Raw genomic sequence first — 24,883 nt, forward strand, 5'->3', positions numbered from 1 at the left:
TCCTGAACACTGGACCATGACAAGTTTCCTGGGCAACACATGCACAGACTCGACTAGAAAGCCAGATGAAGCAAGGAAAGCAGTATGTCCTAACTCTCCCAGTCCACCTTAAAGCAAATGTCTCCCTTAAACCTTCAAAGCATTTGCCTGGCTTCTTTGACATTTTAGAGGAATTGTCTCTCAGGTCATTTTCAGGAGTTGTAATCTCCCACCTTTAAACCTTTATACACGTCATCAACAATTATTTTTATCAGGCAGTAGGAGAAGTTTTCGTGAAAGACAGCAACCCCTATTTCTGAAAACATCCATGGATGAACGTCGCAGTGCCAACCTCTGGTAGGACCAAGACTTAAGGGCCGTCCACACCAAGAACGATAACTGTAATGACAACGATGTGAGCATCCACACTGATAAACCGTTCTGTAATCAGTGGTGGCAAAGGTTCAAAGCCCAGTTGCATCCCAGATGTCCTTTGTCTGTTTGTTTTATCAAACAGTTGTGGGTTGGTTTTTTTTTTGATGAGTCTCTCCGCAATTTCATCTGCCATGTTGAACATTTTATGTGTGTAATGTGACCACATATATATTTGAAGTAATTTGATTGGTCAATATTTTTATAATTCATGAAATCGCTCTGAAAGTGATACATACAATATTGTTTGCCACTGCCGTCATTATTGTTTGATTTATAATGATTTTTATTAAATTATATATTTATAGTTATAGTAATCGTTCTTGGTGTGGACAGCCCTTAAATAAGAGGTTAGTCAAATAGTATTTTCTTTCAGTTCTTTCCAGCAGTAAATAAATATCAGTCTTTGGTAGTATTAGTCCCTGATGTTGAAAAATCTGATTTGAGAGGAGAGAGAAATACATATTTCCAGAAACAGGCTCTGCCCACTTTACTGTATCACTCAGTCATGGATCAGATACTATCCAGGACGTTTGGACTAAAACTTCACAAAGATCTAAAAATATCCACACAGCAGGGAAGGAGAGTCAGAACTGGGACACTTTCAGCTGCAGTGTGAAAGGTCTTCCTTTAGTCCGACTCTGCACTTGTTGTTAAGAGGAGCTGAAATTTTACCTCAAGCTTTGGCTCAGACCCAGTGACCCACATATGAAACAGTCATAAATGTCCTCCGAATACTACCAGAGATAGATCGCATGGTCCACAAAATCTCATAAAATGACTGTCTTATTTTAAGACAATTATTTTAAGGCAATTGAGGAGGAGAGTGTGTTTCACCTGCAGGTAAGTCTTAAGTCTCCAGGTAGATTATTAGTTCAACATGTCTTCTTAAGTTCTGCTGTAAAGTAAAGCTTTAGCTGCTAAACTGAACCATTAACCAAACTTTGAAACCTGCAAACCTGTAAATTAAAGTTTTAGCTGCTAAAATCCTACACCGAACCTTTAGCTGACTGGAAGCAAATTGTGTAGTGTTTGAAAGCTGCTATCTACTCTGAGTTAACTAACTAGCTAACCTGAACCACATTGTTTAAGTTGCTAAAGTAAACCTTAACTCACCTTAACTAACCTCAACCAAACTACTTTGGCTCATTCCTGAGGCGAACTGCTACTCTGATGCTCACATACAGACAAAGAGAGGTGTGCTCGCTTTGAAAAGTCTTGACTCTGAAAAGTCGCTAAATCTAGTGACAAAGTCACTAAATTGGCAAAACTGTTAATTTCCAGTTTGTTTTTTGAGATCAGAAAACAGCAAATCCTCTTTAAAACCAAGCCAAGGAAATGAGAGAGCGACTGAATTTCAATGTATGACTTTAAAACATTGAACTAAAGACACACAAGTGTATCTTAAGATCTTGCAAACTTTTGAAACATTAATCAGAGAAAGTTAGTTCTTTCCCCATTAAAATTCACTTTCCTTCCTGTTTTGGTCTTACCTAAAAACTTTAATGAGCTAAGTTAGAGCATCGTTATGTGACTAGTGGAGCAAATGAGGAGACGAGGAGGACGGTGATGGTCCAGATGTCTAGTGGCTCTGGCTCCGTCTCACAGCCCGTCTCAACATCTGCTGTCAACATCTCTGACAAACAGGAAGAAATGAGATGGAGAAGAGGAAACCCATCAGACCAAGAGCCGGATTCTATCACAGTCAATACAGGTGTCAGGGTACTGTAGGGCTGCTCAATATCCAAGAAAAACAAACAAACAATAATAATGATGGAGAAGCAAACTCCATCATTATTATTATTATTACATGAATATGTTCACTTTAGGTTGGTGTCTGCTCAGACTGATCATGGTCTCAGGCTCGAGGCGTACACCTCACTTCAAAGTCACACTGAAATTAAATCCTTAAGTTATGTTGACTTATTACCTCTTTTATTATCCACTGCAGATTTACATACATCAAAACACAACTTTTACTGCCTTTAAGACAGACTGAGCCAGGAATAGACTACAGTACTACTTGGTTTACAAAATATTCAAATTTGTGAGGCTGTGTATTTATATAGAAGTGTATTTTTGTCTTCTGTAGTTTTCTATAGCCAGACTGTGGCTCTTTAAACTGTCTGCTGCTTTTAAAGGTAAAAAGGAAGAACTCATGTGATTGTCATCACTGAGGAAATGAGGTGTTTTACAAAAACCATCAAACCCAAGACATGTTAAAATGAAAAATTACTGAGCTTAGCAGGAAAAGAACAAATAGTGTAATAGTGTTTAATAGTGTAACACACTTGACATAAGGGATGTCAAAGATTACTCAATGTTGTTTAACAGGTAAAATCCAATGGATATAGGAGGATATCTACATATCTCTGTCCAAAATATTATATATGTGTTAAATTCAAGCAGATCGGTGGACTGTGAAAATATAATTTTGGTCCTTTAATGGTAGGGTTGGGGTCAGGTTTAGGTCATGTGTAACTCCTGCACAGTCCTTCTCCATTTGAAATGAAAATGAACTGTGCTCTAATTCCTGTTTCTGTCTGTCATCGTTTCCAGGGGCTTTTCCTTGTGTTTGAAGCCTGCTGGCGTTCTGCATCGTCACATGCATTTCGCTCGTTACCCTCTGTGTGCACATCAGATCCTGTCGCCGCCGCTGCCGCCGCCGCCGCAGGATGAGGCGTCAGGGGGGCATGGGGCAGGTCTGTCTGCTCACTGTGGGAGTGGGTGATGAAATCCGCCGCAACGGCCCATCACCGTGACTCAGTCAGAACCTGTGTGATACTTCTCAAGGTTGCTCTGTGTGTCCATGACAGCTGGAAAAAAATCATTAATCCCTGTCTGCTGTCTGCTGATGGAGCGTGATCGTTCCTTTTGATTCAGAAGTTCTTGAAACAAGGTGTCATCTACCACGTTTCATAACACTCATACAACACAAAACAATTCAATTTAGTTATATACATACATTTTAATGGCATTATGTTGCATGAAACCCGCAACACACCGTAAACAGCGTTCGGACAGAGGCAGTCAAGGTACAGAAGCCAAAATGTGCCAAGATTTATTCGAAGGCATCCTAACAACACTGGTGTGAGGGATCACGTTACATACTAAACTGTTTTTTAGGACAGAACTTGACTAAACATTAATTACTGATACAAGGTGATGTTTGGGGTGTTTTCTTTTATAATAAATTGATGATCGCGGTCAATTTCTGTTAAACTCAACCATCATGCTGCGAAGACTTAACACAAACTTCACCGAAACATTTTATCTCAAGTGTGTTGTAACTGATCCCTAACACAGACTTTTAGCAAACATTTGCTTGCTAGTGAGCTCACATTATGCAGCTAATTTGTTAGCTTGCTAGCTAACAAGCAGCAAAGACTCTGATGTGTCAGGGAGATCTGAGTCGTCTCTTAATGTGAGATGGGAGCGGGACGTGTTTAGCCTAGCTTAGCACAAAGACTGGAAGTAAGGGGAAACTGCTAGCCTCGCTCCACCAAGAGAAAAAAAAAATCACTGTCTGATTTACATCTTACGTTTTCTTAATACTGACTGTGAAATACATTTTATGTTTGCACCCTGTTGATAAGAAATGCAGCCGCTGTCTAATTAATCAACTCTAGTTCAACACATGAGGTTCTCTATTTTTAAAATAACACAAAGATGTACACAGTGGAACCAGAGGGTCGCAGGAGAGCGTGGGATTTCTCTCTGAACAGAAAAAGAAACCTTTGTTCCGGTTTGTCTTTCTGTGCATCCTCGTTGTTAACAAGCTCTCAGGGTTTCCTGCAGCTGATGATGTATTCAGTGAAAGCAGCTCATCTCAAACCTCCCTCCCTCGCACTGAGGACTCTGATGCAGAAAGAAAGCGAAGCCCTCACAATGGGATCCTTGTTCCACATCTGTTTTCTTTAACTGCTCTCCACAAAGAGGCTGCACATTATTCTGAATTATAATTTCCTGTTATTCAAACATCACTGAGTGGCTGCAGGGCGGCTGTGGAAGTTTCCCTGTGAAAACCCACAGCACATAAGGATGTTTTGTTGAATTTGTGTAGACTTAGATATTTTCCACACATTTAATATATCACATTTAACTCTTCCTTTACCCAAAATGAAAAATATTGAATTTACTTTACTTTTTTGGGCTGAACATTCACAAACCTGAAGAATAAAATTATGGTGGCAACTCCACCTTAGTTTGTTAACAAAGATAACAAAGAAATTTTTATGTCACATGACTGAAAATAAACTTCCAGATGCTTAAACTGCATCTGCTCATCACCTCATCACAACTGGCTGAACCCAAAGTATTCTTATTTTCTTAAGAGAAAATAGTTCCTGCAAAAATTTACTTTTATTTTCACTTCACCTCAATACAGGCTTCTTGTTTTTGTTTGTCATTTTTTACTTCCCTCTCCTTTTTCTTTCTTCTGCCATTGTGAAAAAGTTTGACAGGCTTTTTTCCTCTGAATGGCGTCTCTCTCACCTTCTCCTCTCCTCGCCGTGTTCAATTGGCTGCTGCTAATGGACAGCGAGTATTTTATTTGTTTGGGGAAAGGTGAGCTGCTGACTACAGATGAGTCATTTTCCTCTGCTAACTTGATCTCGTGGGAGGAAAGGTGAAGGAATCCCTGGCCATGAAATATTCATCTACTCCTCATACTGCATGCAGAGCAGGGAGACGCTGCTCTCCAGGAAAAATGAAAAGAAAAATAAATAACAGATGACAAGAAAATTTTGAAAAAAAGAAATGGACAAAATGAGTAAACCGACTAAAAAAGAGATAGGTGAGGTGAGGCAGACGGTGTTTACGTCTTATATGAGAGGGAGAAAAGACAAAAAGAGTTTAAGGGATAAGAAATAGAGAAGGAGGAAAGATGGAAGAGGATGAGGAGCGGAGAGAAAGAGGAGGAAGAAAAGCAGATTATCTCAGCAGGCTTTCACACTTCTCAAGAAGTAAAAAGACGGGAGACTTTTTCCACAGTGACTGATCCAACAGAACGTCAGTGAAAATACAACACCATCAATTCCACCATTTAATCTGCTGCACACACACACACACACACACACACACACACACACACACACACACACACACACTTGACTGAAAACTGGTTGAATGAGCAGAGTTTTCTGCGACTATTGAAACATCAAACGTTACAGGTAAATCACTGTTTTCATGACAGATGATTGAAATTCTGTTTTCTGTTGACTGCTTCTGCAAATTTAAGGCAGTTTTTCAAAGTTATTACATCTGAATTTCAGCATTAATTCACCACAGTGGAGGAATAATACAGATGAGGTTCAGTCCTAAACACCCAGAAATGTTGTTTTTTTGCTGTGATACAAAATAATGTTATAATATGAGTCATTTTGATATTTACTTACTTTCTGGATAGTTTGCTTTTTATGCAGCCGACATATATCATTACCTGGGTTTTTTACAGCATGGTTATAAAATGCAGCCATTATCCAGTTTCCTCTGTGCAAAGGATGAATTACTGTCAATTATCCAATGAGAGCAGACAATACAAGAGCCTCTAAAGGTCTACAGAAAGAAAATTAAACACTAACACACTTAAAAAAACAGTATGAATTACCATTAAAACAAAGATATAAGACCTTAAATATTAAAGGTCCCATATTCTATACAGTGTTTTATTTGAAGTTTTGATATCTATAAGAAGATATATCTGTGGCTTTAAAAAACAAAAACCATCTCAGAGTAGTTTTACATCTCCTCTCTCAGGCTTCTCTGTTGTTTAAGTCTAGTCTTGTTTAATTTCCCCATAAATAAATTAAAAATGGAGATACCAGAATTCATCCTGACATACTTTGGCGTCTCGATTATGAATTGAAATAAATTGATCAATGTTCAGAGGGAACATTTGTGATTTTAATGATGGTTGTGCAACATGTTGAACGTAATTCCTTCACTACTGAGTGAGTTTTACGTTTTAAACTCTTGAACTTGTCACAGAGCTCCTCCTGTCATGAAGCAGCTGTGAAGATCACAAATTGTTCAGCATCAAAATCACAAGAAGTGACACTGGAAAGACAAACAAACAAAAGCAGCTCTGTGGAAACACGAGACAAGCCGCGCTAACAACCGTCAGATGCTGCAGTGGCTTTTCAAACCAAACACCTGTGTGCAGGTTTTGAAGATGGACGTATAATCAACAGCTGCGCAGCTGAATTTAGCCTTGGAGACGGCGGGTGTGATCAGATAGGAGTTCAAACAGGAGTCAGCCTGCTGTTGGCCCCCGGGTTCCCCGCTGAGAGAACAGGAGGATCCCAGTTCCCCTGGCAGAGAAGCTCTTGGTTGAGCTGAGCGACGGTGAGACAGCAACAACGAAAGCAGGGCAACTAGTTTCTTTTTCTTTTTGTTCCTTCAGAGATCAAACAGTCAGTTCTGCTGTTCTTCCTTCACTGAGCATCTTCAACAAATTCACTTTTATTTTACTTATTTAAACGTTCATTGAGCTGAAATGAGGCTTCGTTGAATCAATAAAAATATCAAAAATAGCAAATAAATCATTGACAAGAATTTTAACTAATATATAATGTAGTTTATAAAGTTTTGTGGTAAAAAACTGCCCTATCCTGCCTGTGGCTTTCAACCCTGTGGCCATTGGTTCCTACTGAAGATATAAATCTTTAAAAACAACTCATAAATATATAGTTTCATCTTAACAAAATAAAAAAGGCTCAGTAATTTCCCAAGGCAGCTGGTCACTGTAGTTTTCATCAAATGTTACATAAGCAGAAGAAAATAGTGTATTTGCTGGGGGCAATTTTTGGCGGTGGATTAATCCACATTTGGTGCTCTAGTGAGTATTTGGGGCAGGAGGAAGGTGCGTGTCAAAATGACCAGTGTGTGTGTTCATGGTAATGAAGTCATTTTATTTATTTATATGTATTTAACCAATCCAAAGATTAATTACGCACCACTAATGAAAGCAAACAACTCCGACAGAGAGCCTGAGGATCACACTTTTAAAGCTCAGCTCATCAGCTAACAGTAAAACAAAGGGCCTTAAAACCTCAAGTTTGTTTACGGGTTTCTAGGCAACAGGACCCACACTTTGTGAGAATCCTCTGTGGACCAGACTGTCATTATGGTTCGGCCATCGCTGTAGACTGCATCCTCCAAAGAAAGCAGCCCCTGAACTATGACACAGCTTTAGCCCTGCTAGAGTTAATGCAGCACATCTGCGTTAACATCTTTTTCTTCCCGACAGTTTGTTCGATTCACCAACTTTCTCCACCTCCTGGTTCAGAGCAGAGACCTGTGTGTTGAGTCTGCACAGTGTGATTCAGCCACAGACAAGGAAAAGACATAAATAATAGCAGTTTTCCCAGTTAACAGTAAGTTCCTGAAAGTATCCTGAAGCCATTTTTCCTCCAGCGTGGTTTCCTGCTGTTTTCTTCAAAGTGTTTCCTGACTTCACAAACTGAGAAGGTGAAAATGAACAGCCACTGAGATGAAATGAGAGAATCCAAGAAGTCCTGCAGGTTTTTTTCCCCACTTTTAACAGGAAGTTGGATTAATCCTCTGTCTTGATGCTCAGGGGTCCGTTTCACCAAAGTGATTTGAGAGCACTGCTTAACGATCACAAACAGTGGCAGTGTCATGTTTCACCAATGATTGTCTGTCACAAACTGTAGATAAGTTAGGTACAGTCAGCTTCTCATTCGTGGGTAAATGCTGCAGTATTTATTGTGATTTACTGCCATGCTAACTGTACTGTATTACTAAGCCGTAACAACCTCGGTCATCACTTCACTTTTCATCTTTTGCCATCATCAGGTGAAAGTTTTTGATTTGATTTATGACCAAATACCTGCAGAATTAACACTTGCAACTAAAACGGTGAACATGGTGAACATTACACCTGCTTAGCATCAGCATGTTAGCACAATCACTGTGGTGATGAGGGTACGAGGTGAGTAAGGTTAGCATTTAACTGTAACGCTGTAGATTCTTCTAGTCTTGTTAAACTGATGTCACAGTAACAATGTGTTTAGGTTCTATATTCTCTAAATTAGGATCAAAAATCAGCAGAGTAACTGAAACAGAAAGTCATTTTTATGTCCATAGCAAGACAAAATGGTCAAACCTTGACCCTGTTCGGCTCATTTCTGGCCCCGTGGATACAGAAGCTCACATGGACCCGAATAAAATGCCATCAGTGGAAAACACAGGCAGACATGGAGAATATTTACAGTGATGTCATCTCCATCTGTTTCCAGTCTGTTGACCAATGAACACTCAATAAACCTTGGAAACCAGCTGAGCGTGTGAGGGTTGTGATGTGAGGTGGTGACGGTGACTCAGCTGAGCACGCAGGAGGCCGAGGCTCTCTGGATTTCAGGCCTCGAAGAAGAGACCCCGCAGCTGATGGCAGGCAGAGACTTCAAAGGAAAATGGACAAGAAAGAATATTTAATCTACAGTTGATGGCGTTACTAAACTGAGGAAATGATTATTTAAAGTGATTTTTGATATTCCCTGTATAGCGTTAGTGAAGTGTGAAGCAGTTCAGACGAAGAGCGTCCAGAAAAAAGCGCCTCCTTTTGCAGTGCTATTATGTAAATGCTCCTTTAATCTGCCACTGCCTCTCGCTGCCAATGAGGGCATGGATCTGCTCCCTGGGAAACTCTCCTGTCATCTGCCAGCTGGTCCGGCACAGAGGAGCCCAGGACAGCTCAGCCTGGTGGAGAGAGCCAACTACAAGTCCGCCCACCTGGACTCATGACAGAACAAACCACCAGTAAACCTGACTGTAGGTCTATGGTGGGTTTTTGTTTTTTACAGGAATCGAGCAGCCACACAGTTGTGGTCCAGCTGTAGCTAATTGATTATGAGCTTGATGGATCAGCAGCGAATCAGTGGAGCGACGTGGAGATGTGGCAAAGCTGCTGATTTTCATCAGGAGAATGAAAAGAAGTGTGGGATGGTGAAGAAGCAAATGCCATGTTATCTTTGACATTCAATAAACCCGTCTGAACTTACAGGAGAGTTGAGGCACAATAACCTCCACCCTCCTGTCCTCATCAGGAGAAGGGTGGATCACTAGACCGGGCCTGGACTAATGTTTTCATTTTATCTCAGTGTCAACGAGTCAGTGAGCCAATCAGAGGAGAGGATCTGAGCCTCTCTTCTGGCTGATTGTTTTCTGAGTGATCCAATAAATAATATAGCTGATTTCAGGTAAACACTCAGAAAAACCAAACCAGTGAGTCAGTGTGGGCGGGGCTTGTGGCATGGCTGAGGGTGGTGGCTACTTTGTTGTGACATCACAAAGTTACAGAAGTCCTGCTGCTCGTTTTAAAACATTTTAATTTAAATATCGGTCTCTATCAGGTCTCCAGCATTTGGCTGCAGCAGCCCGGCATGAACCAGTGAACCGCAAGCACCTGACGTATGACCAAACCAGACTTGTCAAATCCTGACTCAGGGACAGCCCTGGTTAGGAGGACATCACTACACCGCTGTGCTGGCAGTAGTTATCATTTGGACAGTATCACTTCACATCACTTCATCTCTTCTTCACGAGGGAGGGGCTAAGAGGTGAGGACAAGATGCAGACGCAGTGAAGGGAACAAGGACACATGTAACTCGACCAGTAAACTGATCTTTGCATGTAAAAAGGAGTGGAATCACACACACACACACACACACACACACACAGTCAGACCCTCTTAGAATTGATTGGAAAATCATTCAGCTCGTGACATCACAGACAACGAAGAGGCTCGCTCCACCTGTTGGCTGTCCCAGAGCTCCGCCCACTGCAGTTTAACACACACCTTAACCTGCCGCAGGGCTCGACCCAGCGGGGAGATCAGCGTTTTTATCATCAGCAAGCGGCATCTGCAGCCGTTGTCATGGAGACGGGCTTAACGGGGCGGCAGCAGCAGTGAGCCGGTGTTATGTTGCAGCCATTAGTGCAGGTCTCTGTGGACCTCAGGTTACACACATCAGTAACATCTGGCAACGTCTCAGCAGCTGGATCACCAGCCCAGGAAGGTACTCATGCCTTTCCTGCTCTGCCTCTTCCCTCCTCCTCTTTTCCTTTCCTTCTACTTTCTTTCCTGCCTCATCATGTCTTCCCTTCCTCCTGATCTCTATTTACTTTCATCACCTGTTTCCTTCTCTCCTTCACCAGCTACTTTGCTCCTCTTCTGCACCTTCCTTTCCTTTTCTGCTCTCCCCTTTCCTCCTCCCCTTTCTTTCTCTACTTTATTCCTTACTCCGCCTCTTCTTTTCCTTCTCTTTGCCGCCTCCTTTGCTTCGCCATCTTCTTTGCTTCTTTACCTATTTCCTCTCCTCTTTTCCTTCTCTTTCTCCTTTTCTACCCATCTCCCCCTTTACTTCCTTTTCTCCTCAACTTCCTCTTAAAATATTTTAAGTGCAGACAGCGAGAGTTTACATTAGCACAAGCTAACAAACAACATAAACAAATAAAAGATGCTAACTATGCTAACTGTTCTGATCCGTCTGCTAGTCTCTGATTCTGGTCTCAACAGACTCCTCCTCTGAGTCTGGGTCTGACTGAGGCTCCAACATGAGGCTGAGTCTCTGATGTTTCCTCCTCTAACATCTTCATCCTCTCTGCTCTTTCACCTGGACACCTGGAGCCAGCAGGTGGTGGGCGGGGCCAAGGCCTGATCCAGGTTTCTCAAAGAGGAAGTAAGCGTAGATGATAATGAGTATTTTTACATATTTTACACATTCTAAAAGTATTATTATATATTTTAAAACATATTTTGTTTCTTGTTTGAAAGTTTTCTTACAACCAAACGACTACCTGCGTTCAGACCAGCCCTCACCAGAGCTGCACAGTAGAGGAGGGAACAGAGCTGAATTTAAACAGTTTAACACTTTTATCACTGTGACACTGAAGATTTTCACAAATATAGTTCAAATATATATATTTTTTCAAAAATCAGCCTAATGACTCATCTTCTGCTGGGTTGAGGTAAAGTGTTTTTAATGTTTTTAGTGGTTTTCAGTGAAGGAGTGTTTTCTCATAATCCACCCATTAAAGCTTATCAGTGATCAGCTCTAATCAATACATCTTCCTTTATCATGGCTGCTCCGTGAGCTGTGCAACACTTGAGAGGATTCGAATAATCGTGTCACTCCTCTTGATATAAATACATCTCAGTCTGCTAATGAAGTCATTTACATGTGCAGCAGTGCATGTGTGTGTGTGAGCAGAGACACATCAGCAGCAGCAGCAGAGATGAAAGCTCATTGATCCCGCAGAGGAGCCACAGCTGCTCTCTGCACAGCGTCTCGTTATTAATCTGAAGCTTTTAAACGCCTCGATCGCCGCCATTCTTCATGATTACCGCCGCTGTAGCCATTTACACACAGATTACAGCAGTGTCACAGGCCCAGGTAAATATGTAGGTATTACAGCAGTAATGTTAAAAACCAGGTTTCCAGTGATGGAGAGAGGCAGAGAGTGTGACTGTCAGAAGATGAAAAACCTAGTTTTATATTTATTCATACATATTCTTCAGCTACGTTCTGTTTTTTTATACTGCAAATTAAAGTCGGTGCAGAGAAACTGGTGTTTCTGTTATAACAAACCAGAGATGTTGTTTGGAAGTGGAAACGTGAGCTGCAACATGATGCCCATTAGAGTTCAGGCACATAATCAATACAGTGATATATCCTGATACGATCCGTGATACTGAAACAAATCTGAGGTCATCAGCTGTTCTGCTCTCTGAATGTAAAGTGGTAAAATTAGCAATTTACTTTCTTTACAGAAACAGCAACAATATGTTAAAGTCATACAGATGTTTTCTAAGAAGATGCAGGAAGGTTACGGAGGGATTTCTTTTTCTGGACTTGGCTTTGAACACAGTGCGTTGGCTGTGACTGTCCATTGTAGCAGCTGCTGCAGCTCAGCCCCAAGTTCGTCTCACTGCAGCTGTTTAGACAATTAGCAGAAGCTGGTTGGTTCTCTACACTGTGGTACGACACACCGCTGCTGTGCCTATGGTGACGGTTATATCCATGGGATGGCTACAGCTGTGCTCACTGCTATAATTTTGGCTTCATATTGTTTTCCTGGCTGATGATAGTGTCTAAGGTGCTGCAAAGAGCAGCCACGACAACAGCTGCAGTGACAGTAGTAGCCTTCAGTCTGTCAAGCTCCTGAAGTTTGCAGACGACACCACTCTCATTGGACTCATCTCTGATGGCGATGAGTCTGCCTACAGGTGGGAGACTGACCGTCTGGTGACCTGGTGCAGGCAGAACAACCTAGAGCTTAATGCTCTGAAGACAGTGGAGATGATAGTGGACTTCAGGAAGAGCCCAGCCCCACCCACCCCCATCACCCTGTGCGACTCCCCCGTGGCCACCGTGGAGCATCTCCACTTCTTGGGAACCACCATTACACAGGACATTAAGTGGGAGTTGAACATCAGCTCCCTCATCAAAAAAGCTCAGCAGAGGATGTATTTCCTGAGGCAGTTGAAGAAGTTCAACCTGCCAAGGACTATGATGGTGAACTTCTACACCTCCATCATTGAGTCCATCCTCACCTCCTCCATCACCATCTGGTTCGCTGCTGCCACGGAGAAGGACAATAACAGACTGCAGCGTATCATCCACTCTGCTGAGAAGATGATTGGCTGCAATCTACCATCCCTCCAGGACCTGTACGCCTCAAGGACTCTGAGGCGTGCAGGGAAGATTGTAGCTGACTCCTCCCACCCTGGACACAAACTCTTTGTGACACTCCCCTCTGGCAGGAGGCTGCGGTCCTTCAGGACCAAAACCTCTCGCCACAAAAACAGCTTCTTCCCGTCTGCTATTAGCCTCATCAACAAGGCTAGAGAGCCCCACTGTTGCTGATCCCCCTGATCCTAAATTGCACCAATCACCAGCACAAATTCCTTGTATGTGGAAACATACTTGGCAATAAAACCGATTCTGATTCTGATTCTGATTCTGATGAAAACAGCTGTAGAGCAACAGCCACAGTCAGTGCAGGTTCTGGTGGCACCAGAGGAGAAATCTGACAAACATGGAAAACGTTGCATTTTGTTCAGCTTGTGTGATTTCTGAAATATAATATCTCAGTACAGTCCAGTCCAAATATCACAATATACAATATTATTGATATTATTATGTTTCAGGTACAAGTGCTGCTGCCAAGACACAATGTACAATAAGCAATGTACAATAATAATAAAGGAATGAAATTAAGGTTGGAGCAGACTGTGCAAAACTGCATAGAGAAAAAAAATGATATGAAAAATATAATATATGGGAGTAAATATCGTGATAGTCGATATTATTGAATATCGAGTCAAGCCTACATGCCAGAATAAGAATATGATATAATCCTGATGACATCATAGAATTTATTTAGATTATCCAGAGATTTTCTTAAGGTAAAAACAAGCTCAGACATGGAGCAGCTCATCAGTCAGTTACAGTTAGATCCACACTGAGGTCTGCAGATTTACCACATGGAGCCAATTCCTGCTGCTGAAGGCTTTGACTTTTTACCTGAAGAATAATATTTAGAACAAACCTATTTAATTTTCATATGCATCTCCATCTGCACTACATTAAAGATATTCAGGCCAATCAAAGAGGAAATGGCAAAACTCCACTATAATAGGTTTTTCTTGATTTTGGAGCCTCAGTCAACGAGTAAACACTCAAGTAAACATACTCTACTGATGACACAGAAGAAGCTTTTAGATGCGTCACTACATGTTTTCTCTCTCAGTCTCTCAGCCGATGTGCCCACCTTCAGCACCCTGACCCCCGGACATGCCCACAGTGCACTGTAACAGCTGGTTCCACTTTGTAGAGGGAACGCAAAAGGTATTGTGAGGCAACACAAAAGTTCAGAAATAAAACACTTGTAAAATGTACGATTTGCTTCGCAGGTGACTTCATAGTGTCAAAGATTTCCTTTGTTTTCCTCTTTTCTGCTCACTGACACTGAAAATCCAGACCACTGGATGTAATTTTGAAGACACAGAAGAAGTATTTTCCCTCAGTTTCCTTCAGTTAGAGCAGCTGACGTGTTTTAAAGTTTGTTTTCTTTTGATCATTGCTTAACGCTTCATCATGGAAGTGATCTGAGAGAAGATGGGAGGGTCTCCAACTGCCAATCACAGTCTCTGATTCACCTACAAATTACAACAGAGCCAAGAAAGCTGAACTACACTACCACCCACACACACACACACACAGCATGTCTCTTACAATCTAATTAATGTTAGAGCTCATCTGGGTGCGAAAATGTTTTAATCAGGCCGAGGAGAGGAGGGTGCCAAGGAGAAATTCCTCTGTAATTACATCAAGAGTCAGTTTCATGACCTTTCCTCCTGTTCCCTCATCAACACACACCGAGCAGGAGAACAATCAGCTGTAACAACCAGGCAGCTTAACAGATTCTGGTAGAGAACATCTCAAGGTTTCCTACCCGACTCCCTTGAGATCTGGACGAAGGCCTCGACGCCGCTCTCCCCGTAGTTTCCCTCAGAGGCGAGCGTGGACACGTAGTTCCAGCCCATCGCCGTCACGATGTCCAGCATGGCCTGAGCCTGGTAGGAGTCCGGAGGAACCACGCGGGAGAAGAAGTCGTAGCGGGTGTTGTCGCTGAGCTCCGGAGCCGTCGAGGCGTAGCTGATCTGAGGAATCTGTGGAGACACAGAAGATTTAACTGTCAAAACATCTGGAATAATAAAAACACTGGTGCAGCAGTCGTACAGTATGAACATTAAACCATTTAGATGACACACTTCAGCAAAGCAGTAACCTGATTTCTCCCACGACAGCAACACTAAAGCTCCAGTGGGAACCGACCAGGCTGACGTTACTGATATTATATCATAGATTTATCAGTATCAGAAACTACAGCACAAACAGCTCACCAGGGGGCACTGATGTTTGTTTTTCTATTTTTCAACTATAAAATATCCTTTTAGGAAGTAACTTAGTCACAGTATCAAGGTTGTTTATTTATGTCAATATCAGAACTTCCAAATATTAAATATTAGAATCAGCCTCAAAATCTATAAGAGTGCTGTAATTCAGCAAGAAAATATTATATGGAGATATTAAAATATGAAAATACCATAAATTCTGAGAGTTAATAATTCAGTTCCATCTACTTTTCCATTTTCTTTTTAAATTCGTTTTTAGCTACAGTAAAAAATTCAACACTTCCTGCAGATGTTTTACTCTAAAGCCCAACAGGAAAGTGATGGGACGTGTCCTTTGATTTATTGGAAGCCTTTTAATTTGAAACATCAATGCTGAAAGTGTTGAGACAGCAGATTAAGAATGAATGAAAAAATAATAGAGTCACAACTGGACATTACAAAGGGAACTAAAAAAAAGTATTGGTGCTAAAAAGCATTTTCAACACAGGAGTGGTATGAAAGATGTTGTCAATTAACATTTTGCAGATATGTTCCAAAAAAACTGTTAGATTTTATATTGAATTAGTAGAATTTAAGTTTAATTTTTAGGAGACATACTGCAAATAAGGATAAAATACTACATAAAATACATATACAAAAATATACCCATAGAATATATATACATATTTTAAATTTAAACTTTTCCTTTTTTCTTATCTGAGATGTGTCGATTTTCTGAAGTCGTACACACCAAACTTCTAACTGCAGACAGGAAGGTGGAAAACAGTGTTTTCAGAGGAACATTTAAATGTTGTCCACTGTCACTCCCAAACACCCTACTGTATATTTGTTGAGATTTAAAAAGATTGAGTTTGAACCCTAAATCCTGACCCTTCTGGGCGTCCTGTTGTTCACTTTCTTGTCAGAGTCTAGTTAGCAGCTCTGCTGTGTGAATTAGGGAGGCGGATCAGGTCATAGATCCTGCGGCAGAAAGGCCGACAGGCCCGGCGGGGCTGGATAATGGTCCTTTAGAGAAGGATTGAAGGGCTGATTGATTTCACTTCAGTCAGAGGCCGAGATGTTGGGCCGAGTGCCGCTGGAACCCTCATCAGGATTCACAGGAGGAGGGAGGAAGACGGATGACCAAGGGCCTGACGGCAATACAAATGTCATTCAGCCCGCCTCGCTCAGCGACAGGAGGCAAATTAAAGGCCTGTACAGTAAATACAAACCTGTCGGAGAGCTGACACTATCAGAGCGCCGCAGGTTTAACACATCAGAGAGGAGCTTAGGTTTATTTTCACCACAGCTGAGCACAAACAACACATCTGAGCCCCGGATGCTTTACTGAGTTTTGACTTGACTTTAGACACTTTAAAAGTTTCCTCAGCTGTTCAATTGATGGATGAACTTAGAGTTCACTTTGGAGATGCACATTTTCCATTTGAAATAAAAAAAAGTGTGACAGAGAACTCAACTTTTAGACATTATCTAAAACATTTTAAGAGAATTGGTTCAACATCATGTTATCCTTCAGACTTGGAGACAGGCAATAAATAAAAATATAAAAATATAACATGTCCAAAATAATGAGCACCATGTGTTGTTTCACTGATGATGATGAAAACATCAGATACAAAATTTTCATCTGACACTGAAACTACATTCCTGTCATTCCTTTGTTTGACTGGTTTAACTTTAGGCATTAGAAAACCCAAACAAACTCTACAGTTTTCTACATCTTATTTTGGAGACAGATTAAAACTGGGTGAGGAGGGTTGACAAAATCAGATCATGTCAGGATGAAAGAATTTCTGTGTTCAACCAGAGAGCATGATGGGAGCATCAGTCTCCTCCTCAAAATCCAAACCCTGTGACTTCTGTCAGATATGGTGGGGACCCTCCATTAGCATTAATGATGCATTGTGGGCTGAATAAACAGCAGCATCAGTTATTGATGCTCCGTCAGTTGCTGCTCCATTAAAACGCATCAGCTCCTCCTGCTTACACAGCCTGCTGCTGCATTTAAAGGACCACACCGCTGTTTTATGATGTTTTATCCTGTCTAATGTTCATTGTGTCTCACTGGAGCAGATCACGGCGCTCTGCAGACACCACAGATAAAAACCATCCTGTGATTTCAGCTTGTGGAGTCAACATGCACATTCAGATACAATTAATCCAGTCTGACCAACCTGGGCTCCACCCACATGGATGTGTGTCTGGAAAAGCTCCCCCAGATAGCAAGTTGAAACTTCTGGGCTAACATATTCCTGGATCCTCAGCATGAGTCTGGCCCATATACTTCCACATCTGGGCAGAGTCGGGCTGTCATCCTCTGGTATTGACTGACAGCCAGAAGATCTTCTGTGTGTACATCAGAATTGGTCCAGATGTGGAAGTACCATCTTAATATCAGGCCGTATATGGGCCAGATTCGCACTGTGGAACTGGGTATATACTGGGCCAGAAGAAAACAAACATGTGGGCCAAGTATGGGCCACAGGTCGATGTCCAGGAAGCATCCTGGTCAAGATGAAGAAACTCCTCCGACCCTGTCACTCTGTCCAAACAGGTTCAGGCTTCTTCAAACAAACTAGTTCATATGACGTGTGGTCTCTCCATATGTAGTCTAACCAAACTGGTCCACATTACTTTTAGAGGAGTAAGTTTTTGTATCACTGCAGGTGAGGTATGAAACAGACTACTGCAGCAACTCTATCTCCAGCTTCAGTTCACAAGTGAAGGTGCGACATCATCGTTTTCTCTTCAATCTGAAAACTGGATGATTTGGAAAATTATCAACAGGGCTGCGACGTATATGATTAGAATGAAATGGGCTAAAACATAAACAAAAAAACTGGTGTAGTCCTTTAATGAACTGTCCTGTGACATCACAACAACCTGAACAACCTTCTGACTTCAATTTGGCTGTTTGAGCGAGCTTTGTGGACAAGAACCTTGACGTCATCAAATTACAGCAGTAATGATAATAATCACAATAAAAAATGCCGGTTTGTGGAATAAGGGGTTTAGCTGAATTCACACCGAGTTCCAAATGTATTATTAAATAAATTGCAAATACTCTCAGAGAAAAAATCCTGCTGGTGACTTCTGAATGACTTCCTGCCCTGAATGGAGGGCTGCACTGCTGACCTGCTCCCAGCGCACTCATGCACCTATTGTCACAGCCGTGCAATCACTGGCTCAACGTCACGTAGACGTCAGGGTGGATGATTTTTATCCCATCCCATCGGGAAAAAAAAAAAAAAATCATCATTGTTGCTGCTCTACACATCCGACCCCATAATGAGAGGCCAAGTAATGCCTTAAAACAAGAAAAAAAAGAGTTTTTAAACATTTTTAGATTTTTAATATTCTGAAATTTTTTTTATTTATATATTTATTAATTTTTAGATCATTTAATTTTAATACATTTTAAACCATCCTTTTTATTTTTTTATTTTTTCACCAAAATTGCGCTGTTTTGCGAATGGCCAACTTGTAATACCTTGGTCCACAGGTTGAGACTCACTGATCTACTGTGTCTGTGTATTTATTTTAGGATGTGGTTTTCAAAGTCACAAAGGTAAATTTTGGGGAAATGTGTCCTAAAAGTTGCAAAAGACATCATGGATATTTCCATTTGATCTTGAGTGGTGGACCTTGTGCTTGACCCTGAACTGATTCATACTGAAAACGGGCTGAAATAAACAGCTGAATAATGGCTCGATGTGTTTTTGCAGAACATTATGATGTCACAGTGAAATTGACCTTTGACCATTTGGATATGAATCCATATTAGACATCAGTGTTAAATTGTGTCATAATTAGTATATGAATTTGTCCGAGTGAATGTTTTGTGCCAGATGTAATGAAATTCCCTCAAGCTGTTAATGAGGGGGCACCCCGGGGGCTCACCTGTGGTTATCAGATTAAAGCAAAAAAGGCGTTAATGGGATGAACGGACAACCTGAAAACATAACATCTCTGGCCCTGGCTGTTGGCGGAATGAAAACATGTAAAGCTGGAGTGAGTTCTGCAGTGTGGAGGTGACTGAAGAGCTTTTTACTCTCTGATCAGATCACACGAGGTCTCGGTGGGACAAACAGAAGCGATCTGGACCTGGACGTTGGCCCACTGTGAAGTGACAGCAGCAGCTGATGGACCTGTCATCCCCCAGTGGGCGAGTGGCGCGTTGACAGATGACGCCCTGACAACGATCATTACCCTCAACACCAAACCTTTACTTAAGCTCAGCGAGACCCTATGAGCTGAACCAGACCTGGTCTCACAGCGAGGACAGATTTACACGTGTGGGCATCTTTTCATGTGAGGACACGCTCCCTGTTTTCTGCCTCCTCAGGGTGTTTCCTGCGACAGTGATTGATGCTCGTCATCCTGCCACAGCCTCAAGCTTTCTGCCCGACTGAACGGTGAAAGAGGAAATCCATCTAAGAAGACAGCACACGTCCATCATCGTTCACTCTGCTCTGATTTTCTTATTTAAAGTAAAGGCTCTATTTACTGTCATCGCTCTCTTTCCTGGACAATAAACAGCTTTGCCCTCAAGGTAAAATCCTGCACGACTCCTGCTGCTGCTGCTCTGTTTCTCTTAATCTTCCCCTCTCGCACCGATCAAATTGAATTCAGGATGAAGTCAGAATGACTCACCGCCCTGCTGAAAAGTCACCACCAGAAAAAAAACTCAACAACAAAGGTACTTTCCTTTTTTAATGAAATGCTTAAATACCTAAAATTAAAGAAGACATGCCTTTTATAAGGCCCTCTTTGGGGACCTGGGGAAAAGTGAATTGTGGGGCCCTTGATCCCCTCCACCCTTTCTCTGTGACATAGTGTTAATCAACAAGTAATGGCCCTAATTTATCATGCATCCTGGAGAAGGTTGGATGAAAACAAAGTCAGTCCAAAAGAGAGACATATATTTAGTGCTGCCTTTCATCCTAACCATGGTAACCATATCTAACCTTCCAATAACTGCATTAAAGATGGACGTAGCCTCCATGATGTCGCCCATAGGTTTCGCCTAACTCCTGGGTAATCCAAAAATCAGCCAAGAGGTGGGGCCAGTGTGGAGCTGAGACTTCAGTACATGCCACTTTACCACAAGCACACCCTCACCCACCTGTCACTCAAAGCAGCCAAGCCCTCAATTATGTATAACTTTAAGCCTTAAACATGTGAGTTATAGAATAATTCATCCCCTGTATGTTTGTTATGAAGAAGGAAAATAGCTCTAGAGACCAAACTGTTTTTGTTCCAGGCTGAGAGCCAAGTTTATTTCAGCTGTAAAGTTTGCATTTTTACATGACAGTCTATAAGGATTGACTTAGACTTATTCATTATTTTATACTTTTTCATTAATTTATTGTTTAAGAAACATAAAAAATGAATATTAGAAATATCAAAGGTTTTTAAGTTATTTATGAAATTTGGCATCATATATTTTTAAGCATAAATAATCTAATGAATTAAATGCCTGAACACACAAAGATGACAATTTGAAAATAATATATTAATATATTATACGTTATCAAATACTGTATAATTGCACACAAAGAATAATGTAATTTCCATACTAACTCAAATTATATGCACACAACTGAGTCAGCAGCACCGATGCTGAATTTTTACCATAATTAATACATAATTAATCCAACCAGAGGAGGAATACCCACAGGAAATTTTACATTTTTAATTCCCCTTCTGGTAAGATTGAATCTTGGTGCATTTCTCTCGATTCGATACTTCTTTTCATTCTGATTTAGTTTGATTAAATTACATTTGATTCTTGAAGATTAGAGGAATCCTAAAATGAAGACAATTTCAAACAGTTTTTAGCACAAGTTATAGACTCAACACATTGGTCTGATGGAAATCTGTAGCTAAAATGCTTCTAAAAAAACTAAACTGCGACATTTATGATAAATAATTACATGGAAAAACAGCCATAAAAATGTTCCGCAACACATGAGAAACAGGGTCAATGAATCATTAATGTAAAGGCACATTTCAGTCACATGTAAGTCTGTTGCTCTAACTTGAATTAAAGTGCAGCACTTTAACATCTGCTTTGTGTGACCAGGCCGTAAGGAGGCTTTCCAAATCGAACACTGGAAACCGTCCTGAGTGGTTGAGTCATTCGGCAGCTGAGCTCAGCATTTGAATTGAAAAAGAGGAACGTCTGAAGCTTTTTGAATGAAATCAGAACCTTAGAGGAGCCTGATATGAAAATCATCATAAGAGAACAACACACACTCCTGTGTAACCGGGGTCACACGTCTCTGACGGTTCACAGTCTTTTGAAGCTCAGAGGAGGAGACAAGGTGAACCAATGTTCAGCATGTGATTAGAAAAAAATAGGAAAAATAAACTCATGTGTGTTTTATATTTTCTTCTGAAGTGACTCACAGTGAACTGAGGGACTTCACACGTCTCTGAACTGTTTCAGATGATGCTGAAACGCCACAGTTTCTGCAGCAGACAGTCAGATCATACACACACTGGAGAGGTAAAGACACCTGAAGTTCAACTACCAGCTCAACTCTGGAAATAACTTAACTCTGTTGGTCAAAAGAATGTAAACGCCACATAAAAAACAGGTTTCCTCAGAACCTGTAGCTGTAAACAGAACAATGAAACAAATATTCATATCACATCCTTTCATTTCAACTAAAACCATGTGTTGAAATACGTTTTTTTTCACACACGATTTACACAGAAGAGAGGTGCTCTTGAGGATCTGTCAACGATATGCCACATATGACTGATTTTGTGGGTTAAATGCATAAATAAATAAATATCTGCTTAGATTAACAATCTGCCTGCAGAGCTGTGGAACAGGAAGGTCTTTTCTTTCTTGGTTGGACTGAAGATCCCAATTATATTATATTATATATATGTTGTATATTAAGGTCTGTATACAGAAATATGTTCTTTTGTACAGGAGACAAACTATGTCAAAATATCAGACATGGTAAAACCAAATGTTAATGAAGCCGTCAGCGGTGAAAACAAGCACTCTTAGTGGATGTACTTTGACCGGGACAAATCAATTACACTGCAGATGATTCATGGTTCCAGTTGTAGTGTTTTCATTCAATATTTTTGTCCTTGTTAATCATTTAAACCAATTCAATTCAGTTTCCTTTGTATAGTGCCAAATCATCACATATGTAATCTCAAGGCACTTAAGATCTACACTTTACAATATTATAGAGAGAAACCCAACAGTTCCTTCAATGAGGAAGCACTTGGCGACTGTGGGGAGGAAAAAACTCCCTGATGACAAACCAACAAAGATCAGAAAATAGGTTCAAAAATAACTGAATTATCCTTTAATCAAAGAGCATTGATTCTTACACAGGACTCGGGATATGAACTTTGGCCTCCAGTGTCCTGAACTGATCCACCATCCACCCCAAACTCTGACCAACATCTATACATAACAGTATCCCTTCCTACCAGAGAAAACTTTGCCTCTGAACATAGTCAGGCAGCAATTACATTAAAACCAATTAGTAGTACATGGTTTCCAGGAGAAAAGCCTTGAACATCAGCTGAATCACAGTTATAAGAATAAACATATGACCACTGACTGAAATATTCATCCAAGACTCTGTTTTAATGGCCTCATCATTCCATACAATGGAATTATTCTAGATGACTGCTGCATAATTTAGACTCACTTCTCCAAAATTCAGCATCAGTGAAACCTCTGGGATCTCCTCCAGAATTCAAAATAAAATGCTGTCAGTTTGAGCAAAGTTTGGACAAACAACAATAGTTTGTATAGATGTACAGTCAGGATTCACAGTCGTTTGCTGTCACTGTTGCTCTCCACCTGATTAAAATGCTTTTTTTTCATCTCCTTTCCTTGATTCTCGAAGACTGAAAAAAATATCAGAACTAATGTACCGGTGTTGTTTTCTCCTAAAAATAACTCCGACTCATCCTCACTGCCACTTTATTCATTTGAGAAACAGAAACCAGCCAACAGCCGACGAAAATCGATGGACTCAACAGTCCTGCTGACTCTCTGAGCTCCGTCCAGTCCCGTCTCAGACCTGTCTGAGCCTGAGGACACTGATGTGTCCGTCCTGCTGCCGGCTCTGTGTCACAGCCAGCCGGTCATTTGGCCTCCAAAAACCAACGCCAGCTCTCACCTGGTGTCAGCGGTGAGGAGGTGGAGCTGCCAAAAACAACAAACATACGAGGCAACAAATGTCAGTCAGCATCCAGGCCGCCTGCTGAGTAAACAAGCAAACACACCGGGGCCTGACGCCAAGCTGTCCTCAGAACGTCTTGGCTTTAAGTTCAATGTTTAGATTCTGTCCTCGTCCTGCTGAAGACCGTGGAACGTTGATCTCATCGCCGCCCCGGGGGGATTATGTAAAGTGCTCAGCTTTGAGAACGGTCCTTCAGTTCAGAAACATTCTCTCCGATGTGTTCAGCACATCAGCTCAGTGGAGTGTGGAGTAGCTGCTGCATTATGGATATACACAGTCAGATATGGCAATGTGTATGTGGGTGTTTCTCGCCTTCATACGATGTAGAGTGAAGCGATGTTTGAACAGACTAAGTGTATTTCATGGGTGAACAGCTGTCATGCAGGTTGTCGTCATTGCATTCACACCTTCAGTCTGTTTGGATTTAACAAAGGAGGCGTTTAGTTCTCTCTAGATCTCACAGTTCCTTCTACGTTCCTGATCTGAAACAAATCATCCATCCATGGTAAGAGCAGGCAGGGTAAGAAGGGTATTCCTCATGTCCTGCTCCCCAGCAACGTTTTCCATCTAATCTCAGGGGCTCCCAAGGCTCCCAAGTGTTCTGGGTCTATCAAGAGATCTTCTACCAGTTGGACCAAAACCAAAACCCAATGCAAATCATTTTGGAAAGAAGAAAACCATGAGAGACCTAATCCAAACAGCAGGAAAACAGCAACTCATGAATACAGAATCAAAAACAACAATTTTTACTGGACCAAACATGCACCCCAGGCCTCAGTAATGGAAAAGGTGAGAAAAAAAAAACATATATAACTTAGTGGGACAAAGAGAGAGAGAGAGAGAGAGAGAGAGAGAGAGAGAGCACGCACTGGAAAAATACTGCCCTTCACCTGTTTAATTATTGATGATCTAATTATAGCCTTCATTGCCTTTCTGCTATGACCATATAGTACATGTGGCCGCCACTGTCTCCACATGCAGCTGCTAAAATGGTTAAAAAATATATTATTTATACATTTTCATTGAATATTCAGATGTTGAAACTGTAGTGAAAGGTGTCAATTTTATGTATTGTTACTTTCATGATGTCAATATGACATCAACAGATGCTTTCCTTGTCTGTTTTTGCTGGAAACCAAATGGGCCACGCATAAAAAATATAAATATGTGACACAGAGAAAGATGACACGCTTTAGCAGCAGTGTGTGAGCCACGTGTCCCACACAGGCTGTGTGGCTGCTCGAACCCTTTTAACATGGACCGCCACACACACATGTGACCCAGGCATTAACATGTCAGT

The 24,883-nt window shown here is 41.2% G+C and overlaps 1 protein-coding gene across 1 annotated transcript in view; it reads right to left on the reverse strand.

Moving 5' to 3' along the window:
• The window catches only part of grm8b (glutamate receptor, metabotropic 8b), a 120,595-nt gene that overhangs the window by 65,852 nt on the left and 29,860 nt on the right, over positions 1–24,883 (reverse strand). The window contains exon 3 of the mRNA XM_071458530.1: positions 14,893–15,109. Coding sequence (XP_071314631.1) covers positions 14,893–15,109 — 217 coding nt within the window. The remainder of the gene's footprint in view (positions 1–14,892; positions 15,110–24,883) is intronic.

Source organism: Trachinotus anak, unplaced genomic scaffold, assembly GCF_046630095.1.
Source record: "Trachinotus anak isolate AG129_WGS33_773 ecotype Australia unplaced genomic scaffold, CSIRO_AGI_Tana_v1 ptg000002l, whole genome shotgun sequence".
NCBI classification, from domain to species: Eukaryota; Metazoa; Chordata; class Actinopteri; order Carangiformes; family Carangidae; genus Trachinotus; species Trachinotus anak.